The 26,963-nt window shown below is 41.3% G+C and overlaps 1 protein-coding gene across 4 annotated transcripts in view; it reads left to right on the top strand.

Annotated features, from left to right (window-relative positions):
• Positions 1-26,963, top strand: part of tspan17 (tetraspanin 17) — an 81,098-nt gene that overhangs the window by 41,170 nt on the left and 12,965 nt on the right. For 2 of the 4 annotated variants that reach the window (XM_041192844.1, XM_041192847.1), the window contains exons 3-5: positions 4,675-4,821; positions 13,387-13,557; positions 22,993-23,118. In XM_041192844.1, the coding sequence (XP_041048778.1) occupies positions 4,675-4,821; positions 13,387-13,557; positions 22,993-23,118 (444 nt within the window). The remainder of the gene's footprint in view (positions 1-4,674; positions 4,822-13,386; positions 13,558-22,992; positions 23,119-26,963) is intronic. The other 2 variants (XM_041192845.1, XM_041192846.1) reach the window with 2 other exon arrangements.

The following is a 26,963-nucleotide window of genomic DNA, read 5'->3' as shown; positions in this document are numbered from 1 at the left end:
GGCCCTCGCTCGCCCCGGCCCTGGCCCTGGCCCTCGCTCGCCCCGGCCCTGGCCCTGGCCCTCGCTCGCCCCGGCCCTGGCCCTGGCCCTCGCTCGCCCCGGCCCTGGCCCTGGCCCTGGCCTCGCTCGCCCTGGCCCTGGCCCTCGCTCGCCCTGGCCCTGGCCCTGGCCCTCGCCCTGGCCCTGGCCCTGGCCCTCGCTCGCCCTGGCCCTGGCCCTCGCTCGCCCTGGCCCTGGCCCTGGCCCTCGCTCGCCCTGGCCCTGGCCCTGGCCCTCGCTCGCCCTGGCCCTGGCCCTGGCCCTCGCTCGCCCTGGCCCTGGCCCTGGCCCTCGCTCGCCCTGGCCCTGGCTCGCCCTGGCCCTGGCCCTGGCCCTCGCTCGCCCTGGCCCTGGCCCTGGCCCTCGCTCGCCCTGGCCCTGGCCCTGGCCCTCGCTCGCCCTGGCCCTGGCCCTGGCCCTCGCTCGCCCTGGCCCTGGCCCTCGCTCGCCCTGGCCCTGGCCCTGGCCCTCGCTCGCCCTGGCCCTGGCCCTGGCCCTCGCTCGCCCTGGCCCTGGCCCTCGCTCGCCCTGGCCCTGGCCCTGGCCCTCGCTCGCCCTGGCCCTGGCCCTGGCCCTGGCTCGCCCTGGCCCTGGCCCTGGCCCTGGCCCTCGCTCGCCCTGGCCCTGGCCCTGGCCCTCGCTCGCCCTGGCCCTGGCCCTGGCCCTCGCTCGCCCTGGCCCTGGCCCTCGCTGGCCCTGGCCCTCGCTCGCCCTGGCCCTGGCCCTCGCCCTGGCCCTGGCCCTCGCTCGCCCTGGCCCTCGCTCGCCCTGGCCCTGGCCCTGGCCCTCGCTCGCCCTGGCCCTGGCCCTCGCTCGCCCTGGCCCTGGCCCTGGCCCTGGCCCTGGCCCTGGCCCTGGCCCTGGCCCTGGCCCTCGCTCGCCCTGGCCCTGGCCCTCGCTCGCCCTGGCCCTGGCCCTGGCCCTCGCTCGCCCTGGCCCTGGCCCTGGCCTTCGCTCGCCCTGGCCCTGGCCCTGGCCCTGGCTCTCGCTCGCCCTGGCCCTGGCTCTCGCTCGCCCTGGCCCTGGCCCTGGCCCTGGCTCTCGCTCGCCCTGGCCCTGGCCCTGGCTCTCGCTCGCCCTGGCCCTGGCCCTGGCCCTGGCTCTCGCTCGCCCTGGCCCTGGCCCTGGCCCTCGCTCGCCCTGGCCCTGGCCCTGGCCCTCGCTCGCCCTGGCCCTGGCCCTGGCCCTCGCTCGCCCTGGCCCTGGCCCTCGCTCGCCCTGGCCCTGGCCCTGGCCCTCGCTCGCCCTGGCCCTGGCCCTGGCCCTCGCTCGCCCTGGCCCTCGCTCGCCCCGGCCCTGGCCCTGGCCCTCGCTCGCCCCGGCCCTGGCCCTGGCCCTCGCTCGCCCCGGCCCTGGCCCTGGCCCTCGCTCGCCCCGGCCCTGGCCCTGGCCCTCGCTCACCCTCGGCCCTGGCCCTGGCCCTCGCTCGCCCCGGCCCTGGCCCTGGCCCTCGCTCGCCCTCGGCCCTGGAAGTCGGGATCCTTAACATATCCATTCCCACCTATTCTAGTTATCTTTTGGCCATTGATATCAACATAGAGGCAAGGGTCTTGCATAAGCTTTTGGTGAAATCTGTGCCTAAGTGCTGAATTAAGCATATTTTAAACATGCTTATTTCAGCGATACTTTCCTTTCATATAACACTCTACTACGTTTCTTCCAACCAGAGCTAATCTGTTGCTTAACTTCCATTTCAGTACTTCCATCTTCTGCCACCACTGACCCCAGGCACTTGAAACTGCTCACTTTCTCCATGCCTGCACCCGTAATCTTTACATCTTCACTCTACTCCTCTTCCCTCAACTCAAACTGACAATCCATAAGTTGGATATTTGTGTACTGATTTTCATACCTTTTCTTCCTGTGCTTTTCTCCGGATATTCGGTCATGTTCTTATCATCCCCACCACAAAGCTCAGTGTCATCTGCAAACATCATTGACCATGGCACTTCCTGTCTCACTTGTTCAATTAGAGTATCCATTACAATCAGGAAGAGGAATGGGTTCAGTGTTGATCCTTAGTAATCTCCAGTGCCTCTCTATTCTTTTTATAATATGGTGACCAAAACTGTGTGGGCTAACCAAGGTTTGATACAAGTTTAGCACAGGGTTTGCTTTGCTATAACCTTATTGAGCTGCAACACAATTTTCAGTGATTTGTGTATTTGTACCCCCGGATCCCTTTCCTCCTCTGTACCATTTAGAATCTTATTTTCTGAATAATATCTGACCTTATTTTCTTACCAAAATGTAATGCCTCATACTTATCTATTTTGAAATTAGTTTGTCAATTATATGTTATGATTTCAGTGAAGGTCAGTAACTTCTAAAATGGAAATCAAACTCCCAGTTGTTAATGAAAGAATTACGCTACAAGGTTTCGCTTTTAAATAAAAAAAATACTGTGCAAGAGTTAAACAAAGCAAGTAACACTAACTCAACACTATATTTCGTAAACATGTATTCATTAGGCCCAAAATCTCAACAGGACACTCCCCATTCTACCTTTCTTTGCATCTAAGAATTCCCCTATACTTTACAGGATCTTAAGGGTTCCTTCATTTCTGGGATCCTTGGTTTATGATAGTCCTTTGCTTTTGTTCTCCAGCTTCTGGTAAATTCTCTCTTTGCTTCTCAAAGCTGCCCCCAAGCTCCAACTGCCTATTTCTGTGAGAAATCACACACACAAATCCCAACCTAAAAAATATGCCTCACTGCAACATATCCCCGTGGCAACGTGGCATCCCTGGGATTTTCCATATAGAGATTCAGGCTCATTATTACCCATTCCAAGCCTCCCTTTGTTTTGGGAAACCATATGAACAATTTAAACTCCTTATGAAGACAACTGTAGACATCTTGGGCTCCACCAGGAAATCCAGAAAAGGGGCTATCCATTGTTTAGTGTTTTCCCACTTGCAACTTCGATCTTATTAAATAAACACAGATCATCCTTTGAATTGTAATTATTTTAGGTCTGTTTGCCAGCCTTTCATCAGGGCTTTTCATTTATCTTGTATTTTAAAAACTTCAATCCCCAAACTAAAAGCTATAACCCTAAAACATATGAATCTTGAAATTAGACATTTTCCCAACACCTCCCTCAGGGAAAAAATGCCTTACTATTGTCATGTGTTTTTGTTCCTCCATCTAAAATATAACAACTTACAACATTCTACATGTTTTCGCAATCATCTTATGTGTAATACACATAACAGTTCCCCCATAGTCCACAAATCAGTTGTAAGGTTATTAGGTTACTAACTGGAATACTAATTGTTAAAATCTAACTTTATTAGGAATTTCTTAGTAAAGTAGAAAAACTTAGAAGTAGGGCACAGTATAGAAATGTCAAGGTAGTGGGACTGTGGGAAAATGATGTCGAGTCACAAAAGAACTTACTCGCAGCAAAAAGCTAAGACCTTGAGTCTGTCTGAGAGGCTGTTTCTGTATGTGCAAACACAGGATTGGAATGTCTAGGCTCCTCTAGAAGATAAAACCTTGAAACATTGAGATGAGACGCAGATGGATGTGAAAACATGTAATGATGTGGTGCTGACACGATAGATACCTCACTAATATGATGATGATTGGGGTGAGAAATTGGTTAAAGGCAGTTTTGCAAGTTTATTAATGCCTTGCAATTTGTTGCAGTCCTCTGCAGTGTTTGTTAACCCTCCTAATTTAATATTGATCTTAATTCCAAAGCCTAAATCCTTAATATAAATTGTGAACAACACTGATCTTTGTGGGATTCTACTTCCTACCTATTGTCACTGAATAGATATCCATTACTACTACTACTCTGCTTTCAATCTTGCAGTCAGCTAGCTATTCAATTTGCTGTTTCTTCCTGATGTCTCACACTAATGAATAAGGTTAGAGTATATCGTTTGGTAGCTTATCGAAGGCCTTTTGGAAATCTAGATATATTACATCCACTACATTACTCCTGCCTACTCTCTGTTACCTCTTCAAAAGATTAAATTATTCTGGTCAAGCAAGACCTTTCATTTTGAAATCCATTTTAACTATTCATCATTATATTTTTGGTTTCTTGATATTTTTCTATTTTCACTAGTAGGGATACCATTTTTCCCACTACTTTGAACATATTGAGGGAACTCGCCTTTATTTGAAAAGGGCGATAGGCTATCACATTGGCCTTTAGCCACTTATCTGGTATTACCCCTTTTTCTAACTAATTATTCAATATTTTAATATTGCCCCAGCAGCCTCTTCCCTAGATTTTTAAAAAATTCACAGATGCATTATGTCTAGACCAGGAGTTTTATCCTCTGAGTTAAATTAATTTAATATTTCTCCTTTATTTTAAATGTGGTTATATAATTTCTAATCTCAATTTATAGGTCATGTCTACCTGACTATCTCCCTGCTAAATACTGTTTTAATACTTCTGATAAAATAATTTAAAAATATTTTTGTGATTTTTTTTTTTGCTACTGCTGCCTGTGATTTTTATCCTGACTGCTCCTTAGTGTCTCAATTTCATGATTTTTCCCTTGTTTCTTGAAAAGGAAAGTTTAGGGCAAAAAGTATAAAAAGCGAAAGCTAGTTAGAATGTATACTGTATCTTTGACTAATAATAATGGTATGCAATATTTTCTCTTTCAGGGTGTGCTTTCCAACATTTCCTCTATTACAGATCTGGGAGGGTTTGACCCAGTATGGTTGTTCATTGTGGTAGGTGGAGTGATGTTCATTCTTGGATTTGCTGGCTGTATTGGTGCACTCCGTGAGAATACATTCCTGTTGAAGTTTGTAAGTATGTTTACATTACTGTTAATATGTTGGAAAATTACAACATAGGTGTTTTCTTAAATTTTGATTAGTTACAAGTAAGTTCTTCAACAGTCCTTGAAAGAACAATTCTATTTTAGGTGTTTTCTCAAATTTAAACAAATTTGATGATTGTAATTTATTGTTTTCTATAAATTTAGTAAGTTAGAAAACAAACCAAATAGTGCATGTTGGAATTCCTCCATATATTTATTAAATGCTTTGTGAAATTTCATCCACGCATCTTTGAACATATTTTGGAAAATGGTTTGGAATTGTATGCATTAATGTTATAAACAGGTTTTAAAAGGGGAAAATATATCATTTTTGGAGATTGCTTGGAAGCTAACTACTTTTGACAAGATATGCATACACAAATTGACCATTGTGGCTGTGAGCGTTACAATCCAATGCATCAACGAGCCATTCAGCAATGCTACCTCTGGCTCCATGTGTTATAGAAATCACTGTGCTAACTATTTGTAGTTAAACTGCTTCTGACAAAAATGAAGTTTTTATTGAGTTGTGATTTAATGGCTGTGCCTTTATACCTATTCAAAGCACACAAATGATTAAAAACTCTCTGCAATTCAAATTCTTGTTTCCAGCTAATTTTGATAGTGTGGCAAGTTTTGTCAGGTGAATAATCAATGTTGTTTGATGGCTCATTGTGTATAGGATTCACAGCTCCTTTTTAAATTTGAATGGTGGAGAATTTAAAATCCAGATATCTCAGTAATACCTTTCTGCACTAATTATGGACTGATTGTTGTATGAATTGGAAGCCAGTGTAGCTTAAAATTTCAGAAGGAACTGGTCAGTTCAGTAAAAGATTCAAGGAAAGGCAGACCAATTATTTCCAACTTATTTACAAATGGTTAGCTTAGTTTTTAAGAGTTGAAATGCTTTTATAATTTTGTCCACTTGAGCTAGATGGAAGTACATCGCCTGCAAATATGCAACTGTGTGACGTTTCACTGTTTTCAAAATTGGAAATCTTATAGAGACAGGATAAATCCAGCACCAGAAAGTTACATGATTACAGGTTATGGTTTGCTGTTTATTTCCTGACCATGTTACTGAAAACTCTCAAGACAAATGCAGACCATTTGAATGCATGGAAAGTTGGAACTCTCACAGGAAAGTAGCTTCTGATAAAATCTAGAATAGGAAGATTAGGAAAGGCTTTACTATCGCAGGTGTCAACTTCAACCACCCAGGTAGTGCAGATATAAAACATAACAAGTAGAAGATGTTATGTAACTATAGGAAGTTCAGCAAAATGTGTATTTTGGTATTCTGTGTGGTTTACTTTGTGTGGTTGGTGCTAATGTCAGGCTGTTGTCTGCAACTAACCAACAAAATATATGATTCGTAAAGAAACAATGGACCTAACTTTGCTTTTAAGGAGGTGTGCCAGTTTATTGTTCTGACAGAGGGCTATATCTGATACCTTAATTTTATTTTATCCATAGATGCTACCTGACCTACTGAATGCTCCCAGCATTGCCTATTTTGGTTTGACTTCCAGCATTTTCAGTACTTCTTTGCCAGTTTATTGTGTATGTTACCTAACGGAGAAATTGTTTAAAAATAAGCTTTGATCGCTTTTATGCACTTTCAATTCTTTTGAATCTTCTGTGTTTTTGGTATTTATTTTCTATCAGTGGCAGGTATTTGATATTAATGGTCAAGTTGCACATCCTTGACTTGTGGTGTTTACAATATTTGCAGATTTAGTGAGAGGTAGACTTTGAATGTGTTATTCCTAAGAAATATAGTCTGCAGTTTGTTACAAAGAAGCAGTGGAATGAAGAGGTTAAGATAACGCTGTAAACCAAATGTAAAAACCTAAAATAGTTGACCAACATTATTAATCAATTGGAGCACAGTCAGTTGTACCTCAGTGTATCGATGCACTGAATATCATAAGTGAGGGTGTCATGAGAGAAAAATAATGAACCGATGGCTTTTCCATTTAGCATCACTTTGATAGTTTGTGACTTTGTGACCTTTTATCACAAAATTTAAAACTCATCAAGATTTAGTTAATTGAGTGATGCAGTTGGCTCGTATTCCTTGCCTCCAAAAATAATCTGCACAATTCTTTTATTCTTTTGGGGGAGGTGAGCATTGCTGGCAAGACTAGCATTTGTTGCTGATCCCTAATTGCCCTTGAGAAGGTGGTGTTGAGCTCCCATTTTGAACTGCTGCAGTCCATATGGTGTAGGCACACCTATAGTGCTGCTGGAAGGAAGCTTCAGGGTTTTGAAACCCAAAAACAGCAATATGGTTCCAAGTCAGGATGGTGTGTGACTTGGAGGTGGTGGTGTTTCCATGCATTTACTGCCTTTGTTCTTCTATGTGGTGGAAATTTGGAAGGTGCTATTGCAGGAGACTTGATGAGTTGCTGCAGTCTATCTAGTATATGTACACACTGCCACTGTTTGTTGGTGGTGGAGGGTGTGAATTTTTAAGATGGCGAATTTGGAGCCAATCAAGCAGGCTGCTTTGTAAGTGTGAAGTTTTATCCAGTTAGCCCAGTTTAGGTAGCTGCAGACAATATTGTTTGGCATGTACCTTTTCTTGTAATTAAAGAAAGCACATCATATTTAATTAATAAAATTAGAGAAACTGTTACAGCCTATTGCTAGTCAAAAATACTTAATTGGAGAAAGATTTTTTTAAAGTTGTCTAACTTTAATTTCTGGATAATTCAGAGTTTTTAAGCAAGCTTCACTGGCTTTACCTACCAGGAGAGAGCTGGACTTTCTATAGTCTTTTTCATGTTCTGTGGATGCCACAAGCCCAGCACAACCAATTAAGTAGTTTTCTAGGGTAGCTACTATTGTAATTGATGTGATGGTCACACAGCAAAGAGCAGTGGCCAAATAATCTGCTTTATTAGTTTTAGTTGAGGGGTAAACATTGGTTAGGACAGCAATAAAACTCTCCTTTTCAGATTGTGTCATTGGATTTTTGCATACACCTGTGCAGGTAGAGGTTCCGTGAAAGAATGTGTTTAAACATGAGGCTAGCACAGTCTATTACATAAACTCTGTTTGGATGTAGGGAGGAGTAAGAGCTATGTGCTTCTAATATTTGGAATAGAAGAAACTCAAAAAAGAAGTTCAGACAAATCAAAAACAGAAACAGAAATACCTGGAAAAACTCAGCAGGCCTGGCAGCATCGGCGGAGAAGAGCATAGTTGACGTTTCGAGTCCTCATGACCCTTTAACAGTTCTTTTGAAGGGTCGTGAGGACTCGAAACGTCAGCTGTGCACTTCTCCGCTGATACTGCCAGACCTGCTGAGTTTTTCCAGGTATTTCTGTTTCTGTTTTTGTTTTGGATTTCTAGCATCTGCAGTTCTTTGCTTTTATAAGTTCAGACAAATGCTCACCATAGGATTGATAAAATAGAGAAAGACAAGGAATGCTGTATTAGAGGAGAGTAAACAATTAAAGGCTAGATTTGATAAATGGATTATACTTGTGGGTGGCAAGGTTCTTGTATGCTATCAGGAACTCAAAGAAGGTATAGTAAAAGCCTCTAAAGTCCAAGACTCAGTATGAACTTGGACACTAGAAAGTTAAAAATTGATGAGAAGCAATTACATATTTGGTTTAAAAAAAAAATGCAAAGCATTTGGAGGAAGCTTTAACAATTGAAGCCACAGGAAATGGTGCCTTCATAGCCATTAAGAAAAAAGACTTTCACTGACTCATTAGAGAGATCAATATTCAGTGAATCATCTGAGAGCGTACTGGAAAGGGTAAGTTGTGTGGATATAGAGTCTGAAGGAACTTTATAGTGTATAGAATGGAATCATAGGAAAGAGTATGGTTGCATGATGAATGAAATATGTTCTATGAATTTGATTTATATTCCTTTGAGTTTGGAAGGTTAAGGAATGATCTATCCAAGGTCTTTAAAATGATTAATGAAACCGAACACTAGGTGCAGAGAACCTGTTTCCACTGCGGGGTAGGGAATGCAGAACAAAGGGACACTACCTTAAAGTTAGAGCTAGGCAATTTGGGAAATAAACAGAGAACACTTTTTCGCCAAAGCCTAGTGGAACCTGGAACCCTTTTCCCCAAAAAGGCTGAGAGTACTCAGTCAGTTGGAACTTTCAAGACAGGCTAATTTTTGTTCTTTTTCATAGGATATTAAAGATGGAGCAAAGGTGGGTAAATAGTGTTGAGGTGAAGATCTGCTATGATCTAATTGAATAGTGGACCAGGCACATGAGGCAAAATTGCCTACTGATGTTCTTATATTATTGATGTAAAAAATAGGGAGAGGGGATAGACCTGTATGAAATCCTTGAACTTTTGAAAAAAGACAGTGAATGAGTCATCAACTACAGCATTAACACTTTGAGGAACCTATTTGGTCAAGAACTTAATTTTTGTGGAAAGCCATATAATGGTAACTTACTCAGAAGTGCCTACTGACAAACAGAACAAATAACTTGGAATTCACCAAACTATTAAGAATCTGCATTCAAGTGTTCTGTGATTTAGGGAACTAAATCTCAAGGAATTAAACAAAAAAGTACTGCAAATGTGGTAAATATGAAATAAAAACAAATAGCTTGAAACATGCAGGTGGTCAGTTGGAATTTGTGGGAAGTGAAGACACGATAAAAGACAGACAGGCAAGCTAATTAAAGGACCAGTAAAAGGGACTTTGTGAAGGAGGAGAAAGACCAACATTGTGAGGGTATATCAGTTGTTTAATTGTTGGGTGATCTAATAGAGCAACACAGTAGATTGTTAGAGAATCATTAAGAAGATACAAATATGTGAGATAGGGAGATTGAGGGAAAAGATGATAAATAAGTGATGGAATAAGGTAGGGCACACACGTGGCCTGAGAGTGGTGAAAAATATACCGTTAGAACCAGAGACCAAAGTATCAGACATGGAAAAATAAACCTGCCAGTTGTAATGATTACAAAAAAAACACTAGACAGATTTATTTGTTACTGTCTTGGAAATTTAAGTTTGAGGAAATAATGTTACTTTCCTCTCTTCTGAATTGTCAAGATTGGAGTTTGGATGGGAGGATTGAAAGAAGCAGACTTAGAAAGGGCAGCAAGAAGGAATTGACATTTTTTTTGGTAAGGTTCTGATTGGCAATGATAATAAGAGGCTTGTAGAAATTACAAGTTGTCTCTGGATATTTCAGACTGTTGAAGGCAGAATTTGCACAGGAGACAGCAGGAAACGGTTGTACTAAACCTGGTAAAAGGGAGTGAGGAACAAAATGTTCTGGCCAACTAGAATGATGCTGGTTACTTTGATGGCACAGATAGAAGGATCCAAATATGAAAAGCAACATTTGGACTTGAGAACAAGGCAAAGAGTTCTGAAAGGTCTTCCCATTCAGTCGGCTTATATTGGACTAGTTTACTATGGTTTGTTGCAAGGTTTTCTGTAAGGGATACATGAGGGCCAGCGATCATAGCAACTGGGCTATGACATGACACCAACAGTGGTAGGTTTCTGAGTCTTCATTTGTGATGAGGCACCTGATGTGTCTCAAGTGGAAATTGGAAAATTGCAGGTGCACTGTTGTGATTTTCTGATTGATTCATATGTTAAGTCAGGTACCTTGCCATTTGCAGGACATGGAAAATCTGCCATGCAGTACGACACTAGAAATTTTCCTTGCCTCCAATTCCAAACAATTAGCAGGATTGTCAGGAGCATATGGATAAAAATTAGCTAATTGACATTGTTTGCTATCATTCAAGAAGTTTGCTATTTTAATTTAGTGCTATCCAGATCAGTGATGGGGAGAACTGGAACATCCGATAGTGAAAATGGAAATTCTAAAGAAAACTCCTTTGGTATCCTAATCAAGCAGAAGGGAAGCGAGAGTTGATGGATTTGATTTTGCTTGAGAATGTTTGAACATTCTCCAGGGCTATCAAGATAAGATGATATTGCTTAGAATATACAAAACAGAAACCAGCTATTCACCTCAACTTCCTTTTTCTATCCTGTACTTGGTACCTGTTTCAGCTCATCTGCTGAAACCCTCTTCTATGACTTTGTTACTTCTAGATACAACTATTCCAACACACTACTGGTTGCTCTCACATTCTACCCTCTGCAAACTTGAAGTGATCCAAAACTCTGTTGCCTGAATCTTAATTCGCAGCAAATCCCATTCTCCTATCACCCCTGTGCTTGCTGAACTACATGGGCTCCTGATCTAGCAATGTCTTGATTTTAAAATTCTGTTCCTTGTTTTCAGATTTCTCCATGGCCTTGCCCTTCCCTATCTCTATAATCTCCACAACTCTTGAAATATGTGATCCTCTAATTCTGCACCTTAGTGCATTCCCAATTATAATTGCTCCATCATTGGTAGCTGTGTCTTCAGGTGACTAGGCCCCAAGCTCTGCAATTCTCTCCCTGTACCTCTCCACCCCTCTACTTCGCTTTCCTCCTTTAATACATTGCTTAAAACATATCTCTTTGATCAAGCTTTTGGTCATCCAACCTAATATCGCCTTATGTCAGTGTCATACTTTGTTTTAGAATGCTCCTATGATGTGCCTTGGACGTTTCATTGCATTAAAGGCATTATATAAATAAAAATTGTTGTTGTTGTTGTTGTAGTTTGCTTTTGAAAGTATCAAAGCTGTTTGACTCAACTACAGCGAGTTCCACATTCTAACCATCTGGGTAAAAAAATTTCGCTTTATTTCCTTATTTACTGGCAACTATCTTGTATTTATTGCTCTTAGTATTGCAATCTCCCATAAGTGGAAACATTCTCCCCACATCTAACCCATTCATAATTTTAAAGACCTCAATCAGTTCTCCTCTAAGTCTCTTCTAAAGTGAAAAGCCCCAACTGGTTCAGTCTTTCTTGATGGCTATAATCTTTCAGTTCTGGTACCATCCTTGATTTTTTTGCACTTTCTCCAGTGCTTCTATGTTCTAGTTTGTAGTATGGAGGTCAGAGCTGTGCATAGGACTCATTAAGTGTGGCCAGACCAGGGTCCAGTGCAAGTTTAACATAACTTTACTACCTATACATTCTATACATCCTAGAAATAAATCTGTGCGCTTTATTCGCATTTTAATTGCTTTGTTGACCTGCATACTACTTTTAATTATTTTTTAAATTGTACCCATAGATTGGTTTGCTCTTCTACCCCTGTTTTTATTTACTGAGGTGCAGGTGATATTTCTATGTTTCCTATCAATGTGCATCACATCTCATTGATCTGTGTTAAAACTAATTTCATATTTAACTGTCCAGGCTGTAAGATGAATTTAGTGGGGCGAGGTAGAAACATTTCTATCGAATGATGTAATTAAAAGAACCTGAGCTTGGGAAGTAACAGGAATGATTCTACTCATTGATCAGGAAAAACCTGAAGGAGAAAGAATTAGAAAAGTGAAATTTTGGTGTCAATATAATCAAAAGATGGAAATGGATAGAATTAAGCTTGGAGATGTCAAAGGTTGGTAGAATTGCAGGTTAAAGCAAGAAGAGGAAACTCTTTGGCATTCCAATCTTGTTTATGCTGCAGATGAAGTTTCTTTTGGAACACTAGTCATTGCCATGCTCTGGCTAAGTTATTTTTTTGAAGGTAATCTTTTTGTAGCTCAAGGAATCTGCCATTCCGGGTATAGTTGCATAAACTGAAACTTCCTGATTTTTTCCTTCCAATGGGTGTTTTGCTTTTACTAATTTTTGTCCAGAGCACCATCAGCCAAAAGTTGAATGATCTGGTCAGTTGTATGCTATTGCAATCGGTTAAGGGACATGAACAAAACTGTCCTGTAACCACTTGACCAATGAGATTGACAAAAAGTGACACAAGCATTTTTAAAGGTCACTCATTATTTTGGGCAGTAACATTTCCAAACAGCAACCCTAACAACAATTCGAGCGGACCACACAATTGTTAGTGGCTAACAAAATTATTCAGAATTAATATCATTTTTCTCCTTCCTTTCTTTAAAATTTGAGTTATGGCAAATGCAGGGTGGTTTTCCTGTTAGCAGAAGGATGAACTGCTTTCAGTTCTATAGATTGGAGAGTTACCTTTTCGATGTGAAAATGTCAATGAGGCCAATATAAGCATAAGTCTATAAATTAAAAAAAGAGCATGTTAAGAATAGAAGTGCTAAATTTGAAATAAATTGTATACTCTGTTTTTCAGTTTTCATTATATTTTCAGTTAACAAAATACTTTATAATTGGATTTGCGATAATTTGAAAATTTCCAAAATTAACATGGGAAATAAGATGGGAAGGAACAGTAGGCAGCAGGGAGGATTTTGGTGAATTTAATTTGGGGAGCAATTGCACCATATGTTAATTTTCTCTCCCAGTAATAATTATAGCCAACCATTTCTTTTTAATGTATTTAATATAAGAAAAATACAGCTGTTCTGATGTTTTGAAATTTTAAATATGGAAATATGTTGTGCCAACTGAGAAAACATGCCACACTTCTGTATTTATTATATTTTGGTGTAAGGTGAATTCTATTAAAAATGTTATTTTTCAGTTTTCAGTATTTTTGGGTCTAATTTTCTTCTTGGAGTTGACGACGGGGATACTAGCATTTGTCTTCAAGGACTGGATCAAGGACCAGCTCAATTTATTTATCAACAAAAATGTTCAAGCTTATAGGGATGACATAGATCTTCAAAACCTTATTGATTTTGCACAGGAATATGTAAGTAAATTGAATCATCTGTGTATTAGCAGGGTAAAATTGATTAAATAATTTCACGTAAGCTTCAAACTTGCTAACAATGTAGGAATTGTCTTGAAGTTGCTTTGACAACTACTCACCCCTTTCCCATTTGTACATGCAGCTAATGAAAAAAAAATAGTCGTTTGTTAGTACAGAACTTGAGTATTGCTGAAAGATTGTTGATTGGTTGGCAAGTGGCATTGCCATGGAGAATGCACCACTGATGGTGATTTACAGTTAACTGCCAAGCATTGTTTGAAATTTAAACTCGGCAACTTGACTCTGATTGGTCAAGGCATTGCCCTGTGGAATGAGTCTGCCATGCAATGCCACTTGCCAACCAATCAGCACTCTCTTCACATACAGCATAAATTGTTATATTGATATTCTTAAGAGTGTCCTGATGTGTGCAAGATGAAAAACTTAGATATGTCTCTCTTTTCAGCAATACTTACTCAAATAAATAATTGTTGGTCATGAACCAACAGAGTTTCATCTCTACCTTCAATTTCCTATTACTTACCTTTCCTCATGTTTATACTATTTGTCTGTTGGAGAGAACTAGGTGTCCTTGTGTACAACTGACCTTCCGGTTACATTTCACTCATGAGATTACAGACAAAACTAGTAAAAAAATCTACTAACTATGGGACTGATTTGGAACAGGTTCAATCTAATTCCTCGCAGGCTGTCTAGAACAGTGTTGTCAAGTAGGATTTCAATGCTTGTCAAACTTGTAGCAACCAAGTTTGTCGTATGATACAAATGTATGCAATATTAATAAAAACATATGTGCAGTCTTTTGGGAATAAGTTTGAGGTTTTTAATCATCAGTAATTGATATTGATATACACAGTATCAGAGCCAGGAAGGCAACTTCAATAAGATTTTGCGATCCAATTGTTTGACAAAGCAAGTCCACTTTTTACACACTCAAAGGATGGTGGCAATCTGTTAATTTAATTGTTGTGTTTCTGATGGTGTGTCCCAGCTTATTCTAAATACATTTCTTCCAAGAGTAAGCTATCTCTATTTTATCAGAACTAGTATATTGGGAGACATGGGAAGGATAAAAAATTGACAAACCTCTACATACTGGTTTCTGACTCTTGCCTTGACTCTGACTCTTGCCTTGCCTACCCTCTGATTCTTGCCTTGCCCTACCCTCTGCTGTTTTCCATTTCTGAAAACGGCAACTGGACAATTAATTTACCTTTGGCTCATAGCTAACTTCCTATAATCTCCTTTTAAGCCAATAGTGTCATATCCCTTTCAATTGCCCATTTCAACTAATCTATTAAGATGAAGGCTGAATAGGTTTGGATGTTGCTGTAACACCCCAGTTTGCCAAAATTGCACATTTCAGCCCTCATTGGCAGTCACGAAGCGCAGTCTGTTGCTCAGACTCAACTGTTTTGTGAAAACCACAAACTACCAGCTAAGCGTAACCATGCACTTCAATTAGCATCCCGTGTCTTTAGATTCCCTCCCAAAATTTTGAGAGCAATCGGTTTCCTTCTGAAAGCCAGCCTTACTTTTACAGTGCTTCACAGATTGATCCTGCAGATCTAAATGTATCATCATATAGAAGCATCCAGAGAAAACAGGGACAGAGACGGGAACTAACAGAGGACTATTGTTCCATTTGAGCAAATAGCCCATCAGCTTCCAGGTCACCAAAAACCCGACAACTGAACTATATTGTAGTAAATATAGCTGCAGTCTAATAGATATGTGATTCCTGTCTAACAGCAACATGGTTAATTCTTCGAGTCCGGACTCGAAACATTAACCCTGTCTTTCTCCCCACAGATACTGTCAGACCTGCTGAGTTTTTCCCAGCAATTTTTGTTTTTGTTTCAGGTTTCCAGCATCCACAGTATTTTGCTTCCATCTTAATGGCTAATTCTTCCTTGCTCAGAGAAGGACAACAAATGGCAGTCTAGCCAGTGCATACTAATACCCGCTGCTGCAACTTTTTCAGACTCACTCAATACTGAGTTGTGTTAATGAACAGTTTCAAATCACCACACATCTATGGCCAATTTGCCGCAAGTATCAAGTGACAAGTGTATTGGTCAACACTGGTCTAGAACTGTACAGTAGTAAGTTTATATTCTTATTTTAACTTGAGACTCAAAGATGTTCTGTGAAGAAAATGGGTAAATAAAGCATACAGGTACATTGCAGGTGCTCTTTTGGGATTAGTTTAAGGCATGTTGTTGAAATAGAGTAGAGGAAGTTTTGTTCTGCTTTTGAACCATGCTATTCGTGACCTGGGAATGCATGATCTAATACTGGCGGTTCAGAGAAATTATTGTATTTATATATACAAAGCTGTTTTAAAAACAAAGCAAGATGTTTTCCAGATAGCCACATGAGCAAAAGCATTACTTGGTCTAGTATTAAACCATACAAGTTAGAAGGTCCAAGATTCAATTCCACATCCAGTTATGATGAATAGTATAATCTGACAAAAGAATATAAAGATAAGGGTATTATAATGAAGCAATGGTTAGTCCGTTCATCTTTTCAGGCACCCTTTACATCGGTTTGCAAGTCTGCAGAGTTTCCAATTTTAATGGCCCTTCCCATTTTTTCTGGTCTATTTTTCTTTTTATTTATGTTTATTTTAAAAGTAAGTATTATATTTTTTTTAAAAGTAAGTATATCAACAGATTTTCATACCATAAGGGTGTAAGAAATTGGAGCCAAGTGGAGGCCACACAGCCCCCTGAGTTTGCTCTGCTGAACTGATCTTGCCCTCAACTCCATTTTCCTGCCTGTTCCCCATGACCCTTGACTCTCCTATTGTTCAAAATTCTGTCTGTATTCACCTTGAATATATTCAGTGACTCAGCATCTGGAGCGCTCTGGAGTAGGGAATTCCAAAGATTCATGACCCTCAGTGAAGAAATTCTTCCTCAAATCCATTTTAAATGGGTGACCCCCTTATCCTGAAATTATGTCCTCTAGTCCTAGATCCCCGCACAAGGAGAAACATCTTTTCAGCATCTACCCTGTCAGAACATTGCCAGAATCATATAGGTTTTAATAAGCTCACACTCATTCTTCTATCTAAACGCCAATGAATATAGGTCCAACCTGCTCAACCTTACCCCTGTACCCAGGAATCAACCTAGTGAACCTTCTCTGAATTGCCTCCAAAGTAAGGATGCCCTTCCTTAAACAGGGAGACAAAAACTGTACATAGTACTCCAGCGTGGTCTCACCAATACCTTGTTATAGCTGTAGCAAGACTTCCCTATTTTTATTTTCCACCTCCTTTGCAATAAGGGCCAACATTTCATTTGCCTCCCTGATTGCTCTATCTGCGTGCCAATTTCTGTTTCATGTGCCACAACACCCAGATCCCTCTGTACTGTAGCATTCTATAATTTCCCTTCATTTAAATAATTTGCTTTTCTATTCTTCTCACCAAGGCGAATAACTTCACTTTTTCCCCCATTATACTCAGTCTGGCAAATTTTTGCCCACTTGCTTAACCTATCAATGTCCCTTTGCAGACTCCGTCCTCCTCACAACTTGCTTTTCCACTTATATAAAAACAAAAAACTGCGGATGCTGGAAATCCAAAACAAAAACAGAATTACCTGGAAAAAATCAGCAGGTCTGGCAGCATCGGTGGAGAAGGAAGGAGTTGACGTTTCGAGTCCTCATGACCCTTCCACAGAACTGAGCGAATAAAAGGAGAGGGGTGAAATATAAGCTGGTTTAAGGTGGGGGGGGTGGGGGAGAGAAGTTGGGGGGGGTGGGTGTTGGTTGGTGGTGTTGTAGGGACAAGCAAGCAGTGATAGGAGCAGATAATCAAAAGATGTCACAGACAAAAGAACGAAACACAGAGGTGATATTATCTAAACGAGTGGGCTAATTAAGAATGGATGGTAGGGCATTCAAGGTACAGCTCTAGTGGGGGTGGGGTGGAAAGACTAGCGGGGCATAAAAGATTTACAAATAATAGGAATAGGTGGGAAAAGAAAAATCTATATAAATTATTGGAAAAAACAAAAGGAAGGGGGTAGAAACAGAAAGTGGGTGGGGATGGAGGAGTGAGTTCAAGATCTAAAGTTGTTGAATTCAATATTCAGTCCGGAAGGCTGTAAAGTACCTAGTTGGAGGATGAGGTACTGTTCCTCCAGTTTGCGTTGGGCTTCACTGGAACAATGCAGCAAGCCAAGGACAGATATGTGGGCAAGAGAGCAGGGTTTGGTGTTAAAATGGCAAGCGACAGGGAGGTTTGGGTCATTCTTGCAGACAGACCGCAGGTGTTCTGCAAAGCAGTCGTCCAGTTTACGTTTGGTCTCCCCAATGTAGAGGAGACCGCATTGGGAGCAACGAATGCAGTAGACTAAGTTGGGGGAAATGCAAGTGAAATGCTGCTTCACTTGAAAAGAGTGTTTGGGCCCTTGGACGGTGAGGAGAGAGGAAGTGAAGGGGCAGGTGTTGCATCTTTTGCGTGGGCATGGGGAGTTGCCATAGGTGGGGGTTGAGGAGTGGACCAGGGTGTCCCAGAGGGAACGATCCCTATGGAATGCCACCGGGAGGGTGAAGGGAAGATGTGTTTGGTGGTGGCATCATGCTGGAGTTGGCGGAAATGGTGGAGGATGATCCTTTGAATGCGGAGGCTGGTGGGATGATAAGTGAGGACAAGAGGGACCCTGTCATGTTTCTGGGAGGGAGGAGAAGGCGTGAGGGCGGATGCGCGGGAGATGGGCCGGACACGGTTGAGGGCCCTGTCAACAACCATGGGTGGAAAACCTCGGTTAAGGAAGAAGGAGGACATGTCAGAGGAACTGTTTTTGAAGGTAGCATCATCAGAACAGATGCGACGGAACTGAGAGAATGGGATGGAGTCCTTACAGGAAGTGGGGTATGAGGAGCTGTAGTCGAGGTAGCTGTGGGAGTCGGTAGGCTTGTAATGGACACTGGTGGACAGTCCATCACCAGAGATTGAGACAGAGAGGTCAAGGAAGAGAAGGGAAGTGTCAGAGACGGACCACGTGAAAATGATGGAGGAGTGGAGATTGGAAACAAAATTAATAAATTTTTCCAAGTTCCGATGAGAGCATGAAGCAGCACTGAAGTAATCATCGATGTATTGGAGAAAGAGTTGTGGGAGGGGGCTGGAGTAGGACTGGAACAAGGAATGTTCCACATACCCCATAAAGAGACAGGCATAGCTGGAGCCCATGCAGGTACCCATAGCCACACCTTTTATTTGGAGGAAGTGAGAGGAATTAAAGGAGAAATTGTTCAGTGTGAGAATAAGTTCAGCCAGACGGGGGAGAGTAGTGATGGATGGGGATTGTTCAGGCCTGTGTTCCAGGAAAAAGCTAAGGGCCCTCAGACCATCCTGGTGGGGGATGGAGGTGTAGAGGGATTGGACATCCATGGTGAAGAGGAAGCGGTTGGGGCCAGGGAACTGGAAATGCTTTTCCACTTATCTTTGTATCATCAGTAAATTTGGCCACAATGTTCTTGGTACCTTCATCTAAACCATGAATGTAGATTTTAAGTAGTTGTGGCACCCCATTTGTTACAGTTTACCAACCTGCAACTTGCCTGTTTATCCTGACTCTTCCCTGTTAGTTAGCAAGTCTTTAATTCATGCTGGTATATTAGCCCCAAGACCATGAGCTGTTAGCTTGCACAATAACCTTTTATGGTGCTACCTTATTAAATGCCCTTTGGCAGTCCAGCTACAGAGTTTACTGGTTCTCCTTTATCCACCCTGCTCATTACATCCTTAAAAAACTCTAACAAATTTGTTAAACACAATTTCCCTTTCATAGAACCATATTGACTCTGCTTGATTGTATTATGATTTTCTAAATGTATTGCTACTACCTCCTTAATGACAGATGTTGGGCTAACTGCCTATAGTTCCTGCTTTCTGTCTCTCTCTTTCTTGAATAAAGGCATTACATTTGCAGTTTTCCAATCCACTGAGACCTTTCCAGAATCTGGGGAATTTTGGAAGATTACAACAGATGCATCCATTAGCCCTGCAGTCGCTCCTTTTAAGACCTTAGTATGCAGGCTATTAGGTTGAAGGTACTTGTCAGCCTTTAGCCTCAAACATTTTCTTAGTACTCTTTCTCTATCAATAATTGTTTTAAGTTTCTCCCTCCCCTAATTTTCTATTTTTCGGACTCCTTTTGTGATTTCTACCTTGAAGATGGATACAAAATTTGTTCAAAGTCCCTGCCATTTCCCTATCAGGACCTTATGGAGTATGAAACAAATGTTACTGTTGTGCAAGTCTAATTTACTCTGAAATTGTCAAATGTGTTAGACATCCTATATCTGCTCCATTGCTAAAGTTGCCTCCGAGAAACTTGGTTTCCATTTACATCACAATTACTTACATTTTACTTAAGAAATCTTAACTTTCTCTAAGGCACAAGTCGAAGACTTGAACCAAAACACAAAATGCTAGAAAAACTCAGCAGGCCTGACAGTATCTGTAGAGAGAAAGACAGAGTTAACGTTTCGAGTCCGTATGACTTCTTCAGAGAGTTGTACAGATTCGAAACATTAACTCTGTCTTTCTCTCCACAGATGCTGTCAGATCTGCTGAGTTTTTCCAGCATTTTTTTGTTCTTGTTCCAGATTTCCAGCATCCGCAGTATTTTGCCTTTATTGAAGACTTGAATGCTGTTCTCCTATCCGGGATGCCCTTCTAGTGCCTCTCTCAATCTTGGGCTATGTACAAGGCCAAGCTTGTTTGTGTCATGCTGTTATCTTCCAACCTCACAATAGTCCTTATTTTGTCATTACTGCTGTGATCAGTGCTCCTGAATTTTCCTTTTATTTATAAGCTTCAAATAAACCGTCTTACGAGCTTTTTTATCCCCCCTTTACCCTTGTTTAAAACTTATACTCATCAAGCAGTCGTCTCCTCTCGTGCTCTTTCCATGTACTGTGCAACTCTTCTTTCAGCCTTTCTTTCCTTCCTTTTACAATTTTCAGGCTTTTTACTGTTCAAGGTTGTCATCACTACTTTCTGATCAGCCTCATCTCTTCACTCTGGTCATGTTCTATACTGAACACCCTGGGTCTTTCATTTTTTTCTCTCCTCAGTTTAATAAGAGGAAATATTTCCTAATTTTTTTTAATGCGAACCCTGGTTAGACTATTGTTCAAACTTTTAGGTTCTAGGTTAGCCTTGGCTCATTCTCCGTTTAAGGTAGGGGGCTAAGTTAGGGAGCTGAAATTGTCATCTACTCCACAATTTAAAGGTCCATGCCATAATGCAGTAAACGGAGGGAAGAAAAGGGTGAAAATGCACGGTTTTTCTGGCTGTAATCAGGTTGAGAATTAACTTATGTATTCAATAGAATTTGGTTATTCTAGTATTGTAATATTCACAGTTGGCAATTAATAGATTTAGGGCAAACCTTGAAACTTAAGACTTCAAATCACACGGAGTCCTATTTATTACCTAGAAGCTTCATCTCATCAAATGCATTTGGGAGCTATTTGTTGTTAAATTTGTGAAACTGCAAGTTTTGCATTTGATAATGCTATACCGTTGCTTACTTTTCTTAATATAACTCAGTAATACAAATTGTGAGATAGCAGCTGTTGTGCTATTTTGTACATTTTGAAGCCCTCAAAAGGGTTCTTAGCCATATGCTTTTCATATTTAAGGCATACAATTTCTTAATCTGAGTTTTTAATCTTGTAATGATTTAATTCTGAAGTAATGGAATCTTCATGCAATGTTCTTAACCAAATATTAGCAGTAATAGAATTGGCCCTTCATTTGAAAGATTTTCACAAGTTCATCCAAGTATAAAATATATGATGATACAAACTTTGAGCTAAAGCTTGCAGTGCAGATGTGAATGGAAACTTACGCATTTGACTGTGAGCAACTTAGAATTGGCAGCAGCATTTCTGCATGAAGAATAATGCAGGTTTGTCACGAAAACTCTGTCCTTTTAGGCAAAGCTAGGCAAATGTTCGTTTAAACATTCGTAAACTTGGCCACTTCATTCTGAGCGCAAGCTCCCACCTACGTTTTGTGACATGAACAATAGAGATTTGCTGCACTCTTACAATCTTTATATTTGTAACATCAGGAATGTGCCAGATTGGGAAAGCTATATTTCAGCTTATTACAAAGAAATATTGTTTTGAGTTGAATCTAAAATGTGTGATGGATTCTCACATAGATTGCTTGCTTCGGAAAAAGTGGAGCAGCCTGTAGAAGGATAGATGTGCTGCATTGGTAGTTAATTTGCTGATCAAATAAGCTGAATTAGAATAATGCAAATCAACTTTGAGTAAATATATACAGGATGTTAAAGAGTGAGGGTTTGAAAATACTTTGTCTGTATTCATTCAGTGTTTTCACAAATTTGCTGATAATCCCTGTCCTTGGATTAAACTTTGGTTTCCTTTTATAAAAAACAAAGCCACAAATACTACACTGTTCTTGTCCTTTCCTGATAATAGCCTTGATGAAATTTCCTGCTGGAAGTACTGATGCCTTGGCACAGATAGTTATGTTACACTGAAGATGAAATGTTACTTGGATTATCCTTCATGGTGTCTGTGATTTGTAGTTTTTAAAGATATTCCTTTTACTTGTTTAGTAAATTTTAATGACTCTGGTAGTGGGGAGGTGAAGGAATATTGGCGTCACGTGCTATGTATTTGAAAGTAAACAGCTGTTTGCAGCATTACTTTCCACATACTGTGTTAGTAATTATAGCTCTGCAATTGTGGAGAGTTCGTTGAACAGAGTTGAGATGTCCTTTCAACCATTTAAATCTTTTTAAATCACAGTAGGTGTCCAAATGTGGTTTAAAGCCTCAGTTGTGATGACATGGAAGTAGGTTCCCTTGCTTGCCTTATGGGTTGGGAATAGTACCAAAGAAAGTGGAAAAAGATGGAAAGTTTTTTTAAAAAAATGCCACCTGCAACGAAAATGAGTTGAGAAGAGGAATGGTTTAAGTACTGACAGGAGTTTGGGCTGTTGGGCAATTTAAAAACAAAATAGTTTCTCATTCTCCCAGAAATACTTCTTTCCCTGACAGTGAGTGCGCCTTACATGTGACGCATGTTCTTTCATGATGAAGTATTTGCTACATCAACAACTCTGACATAAGCTGGATCAGATTTTTGCCAACTTGTTTTCCTATTAGAAGATGAAAAGAATTGAAAGAAATTGACTCTTTCAACACTAGACCACTCAGGAGATAAATTACAAGCTACAAATAGGAATACCCTCTGTCTGAACCAGGTTTCATGTCTTGACAGAATTTAGCACAGCTATTTTACATCTGTAGTGCGCTTTAGTGCCATCATATTTCAAGGATGACATTGCCGTCTCATGCTTTAATGGAACTGATATTTCATTTTTATTTTATCGTTTATTTTTAGTGGTTGTGCTGTGGTGCTCGAGGACCCATCGACTGGGACCTAAATATTTACTTTAACTGTACAGATTTCAACCCAAGCAGAGAGCGATGTGGTGTTCCATTTTCCTGCTGTATCAAAGACCCTGCGGTATGAATATTTTATAAATTTGGGGTTAAGTGCACTGTATTTAGGTTATAGCTAAGCTTGGTGGTACCGACATTGCATCCACGGAGTGGAAAATGAACTGGTGATTAAAAGTCTTTACAAGATTTTTGAACTTTCTACCATGACAGTTGATTATGAATCCTTACATATTGTAATATAAAAGTTTTGCTCAAAGAAAAAGGAATGCTGCAACAATGAATACACTTTAATGATCTTACATTAAGTTACTGTAGGTAATTTAATTTTTTAACTTTCAAATATAGTAAAGTGCCCTGTCCCACTAGACTAAGAGTTAGAAATTGCTGCTACATACTAAAAAGAGGCAGAAATTACTTCACAGGATGCCGTAACATCATTTTTGCTTGATGTCACTTCTGAAATTTTGCAGTGGTTACTCAATGAAAATCATAATCTGGAACAAAAATTGAAACCAGAAAATTGCTGAAACTTCAACTGGTGCACAGTGTTCATCATCCAACTTTTAAATACAATCCTGTACTTCATAGAATTGTGTATTTTCTCTTTTCATCACCTGTACTGATGCCGTGTGGGTTTTATTATGATGAAGCCTGAACTGGCTATTTTATAAAATTATGAACAAATCAAGGGTTTGTCATCGATTTAACTTCTAGTATGCTTTCATGTTGGTCAATATTCCTCGTGTGAAGAAATAATGTTGTAAGGTGTTTCTGTGACTGCTGCTCAAAATATGGGATATTTTACAGTGGTTGTGACCTGTATGAATACTGCTCAATCTGTTCTGCTGATTCTGCAAAACCTCAGTGGAAACCTCCTGTTGCTGTTTGATGTAGCTCTGCTCTCCCCACTGTGGAAAACTGCAGCTTATTCAAATTTCCTGAATTCTGAGAAGGCTCTACATTTAAGCCTAGAGTTTTGGGTGCATAAAACTCAGTCATATTTCTGGATATTGATGGCAATTCTATGATGCATTTTATGTTTATTTAAGCTCTTTCCTTGAGCCTGTAACTATTTGTATTTATTTCCACTTGTTTTGCACTTTTTTATATGTTCCAGTGTATGTTAGTGAGATTTTCAGGAAATTTTGGCATAATTTGTGAATAGGAAGATTGACGTAAACTTCAGCATAACTTGCCGGTAATGCAATTTCACAAAATTCCTGGCCCAGATATAGTTTCTGGGCCCAACCATCTTCAGCTGCTTCATTAATGCCATACTCTCCATTGTAAGATCAGAAGTGAGGATGTTTGCTGATTATTGCACGATGTTCACCATTTGCGACTCCTCAGATACTGAAGCAGCCTGAGTTCATATGCAGCAAAGGCTCAGGCTGACAAGTGGCAAGTAACATTCTCACCACATAAGTGCCAGGCAATGACCATCTCCAAGAGAGAATCTAACCTTCTCCCCTTGACATTCAATGGGATTACCATTGCTGCATCCTCTTATCTTAATATCCTGGGGGTTACCATTGACCAGAAACTGGACTGAATCAGCCTTATAAATACTGTGGCTGCAAGAGCAGGTCAGAGGCTGGGAATTCTACAGTGAGCAACTCATCTCCTGACTCCCCAAAGCCTATCCACCATCTACAGGGCACAAGTCAGGAGAGTGATGGAATACTGTCCACTTGCCTACATGAGTGCAGCTAGCACCGTGGCACAGGAGGCCATTCAAGAGGGGGGAGCAAAAAGACAAATGGTAGTTGTAGGGGATTCTATAATTAGGGGAGTTGATAGCATCCTTTGTAAGCAGGATCGAGAGTCCCGCATGATATGTTGCCTGCCTGGTGCCATGGTGAGGGACATCTCTGACCGGCTTGAAAGGGTATTGGAGTGGGAGAGGGAAGATCCAGTTCTTGTGGTCCATGTCGGGACAAATAACATAGGTAAGACTAGGAAAGAGGACCTGTTTGGGGATTATCAGGAACTAGGAACTAAATTACAGAACAGGTCCTCAAGGGTTATAATATCTGGATTACTACCCGAGCAACGTGCAAATTGGCGTAGGGACGTGAAAATAAGGGAGGTACACACGTGGCTAAAAGAGTCGTGCGGGAAAGAGGGGTTCCATTTCGTGGGGCACTGGCATCAGTATTGGAACAGGAGGGATCTGTACCGTTGGGATGGTCTCCACCTGAACCGATCTGGGATCAGTGTTCTAGCGAAAAAGGTAAATAGGGTGGTCAACAGGACTTAAGACTTTAAACTAGAAAGTGGGGTGGGGGGGGAAGGGGGATGGGAAGGGTAAAACTCCAAGAAGTATGGCTAATGGGAAACAAAGCGGCAGGTTAGCGTGTTGGGGGGGGTGGTGGTGGTGGTTGGTGGGGGTGGGGTGGGGGGGGGGGGGTGGATTCAACTTCATGGAAAATTATGCAAAAACTGAAAAGTACGGAGAGCCCAGGAGAGGCTATTAAAGTCTCCAGAACACAAAATAGGACAGTGTGTTTGGAAAGGGTTAGGAATCTAACTTCAAGCACATCAGATAAAGGGACAACAGTGAGAAAGGGGACGGGAAATACAGGACTGAAGCTGTTGTATCTGAATGCACGCAGTATACGAAATAAGGTAAATGAGCTTTTTAGATATATAAAGGGTAAGAAAGAGGCAAAAGTGGTCATTGGGCTGCTGAAAAATAACGCTGGAGAAATAGTAGTGGGGAACAAAGAAATGGCGGAGGAACTGAATAGGTACTTTGCGTCAGTCTTCATGGTGGAAGACACAAGTAACATCCCCAAAGTTCAAGAGAGTCGGGGGGGTGGGGGACAGAGGTGAGTATGGTGACCATTACCAAGGAGAAGGTGCTAGGAAAACTGAAAGGTCTGAAGGTGGATAAATCACCTGGACCAGATGGATTACACCCCAGAGTTCTGAAGGAGATAGCTGAAGAGATAGTGGAGGTGTTAGTGGTGATCTTTCAGGAATCACTGGAGTCAGGGAGGGTCCCAGGTGACTGGAAAATCACTAATGTAACCCCACTGTTTAAGAAGGGAGTGAGGCAAAAGACTGGAAATTACAGGCCGATTACAGATTACTGAAAGGCCTGGATAGAGTGAATGTGGGGAAGATGTTTCCATTAGTAGCAGAGACTAGGACCTGAGGGCACAGCCTCAGAGTAAAGGGAAGACCTTTTAGAACAGAGATGAGGAGAAACTGTTTTAGCCAGAGAGTGGTGAATCTATGGAATTCATGGCCACAGAAGGCTGTGGAGGCCAGGTCATTGAGTGTACTTAAAAACCGAGATAGATAGGTTCTTGATTGGTAAGAGGATCAAAGGTTACGGGGAGAAGGCGGGAGAATGGGGTTGAGAAACTTATCAGCCATGATTGAACGGCAGAGCAGACTCGATGGCCTGAATGGCCTAATTTCTGTTCCTAAGTATTATAGTCTTATGGTCCAACAACACTCGAGAAATTCAATACCATCCAGGACGAAGTAGCCTGCTTGATTGCCACCCCGTCCAACACCCTCCTCATCATTCACTCCCTCCATCCCAGCACAGTGGCAGCAGCGTGTAAATCTACAAGATGCGCTGCAGCAACTCACCACCGCCTTCTCAAGGGCAACTAGGGATGGGCAATAAATGCTGGCTATCCAGCAATACCCACATCCTGTGAAAGAATAAAAAAATTCAAATTATTATCTTCACCTCTTTATGGGCAGGTTGCATGCAGCACTTTTTGGTGGGCGAGGTTTGAACTGCTATACTCTTATGCTACATTCCAACTGTCTTGAGTGGGAATTAGGAATCCAACACTTTCAGAATCTGGACTGGGCTAAAGCTAGGCTGTGTGATAGCCCCCATACTATTTATAGTCTACATGATGGTGGCTATTCACCTCATCAAAG

The sequence above is a fragment of the Carcharodon carcharias genome, chromosome 8 (assembly GCF_017639515.1).
Source record: "Carcharodon carcharias isolate sCarCar2 chromosome 8, sCarCar2.pri, whole genome shotgun sequence".
Taxonomy (NCBI): domain Eukaryota; kingdom Metazoa; phylum Chordata; class Chondrichthyes; order Lamniformes; family Lamnidae; genus Carcharodon; species Carcharodon carcharias.
This window is presented reverse-complemented; position numbering and strand designations above follow the sequence as displayed.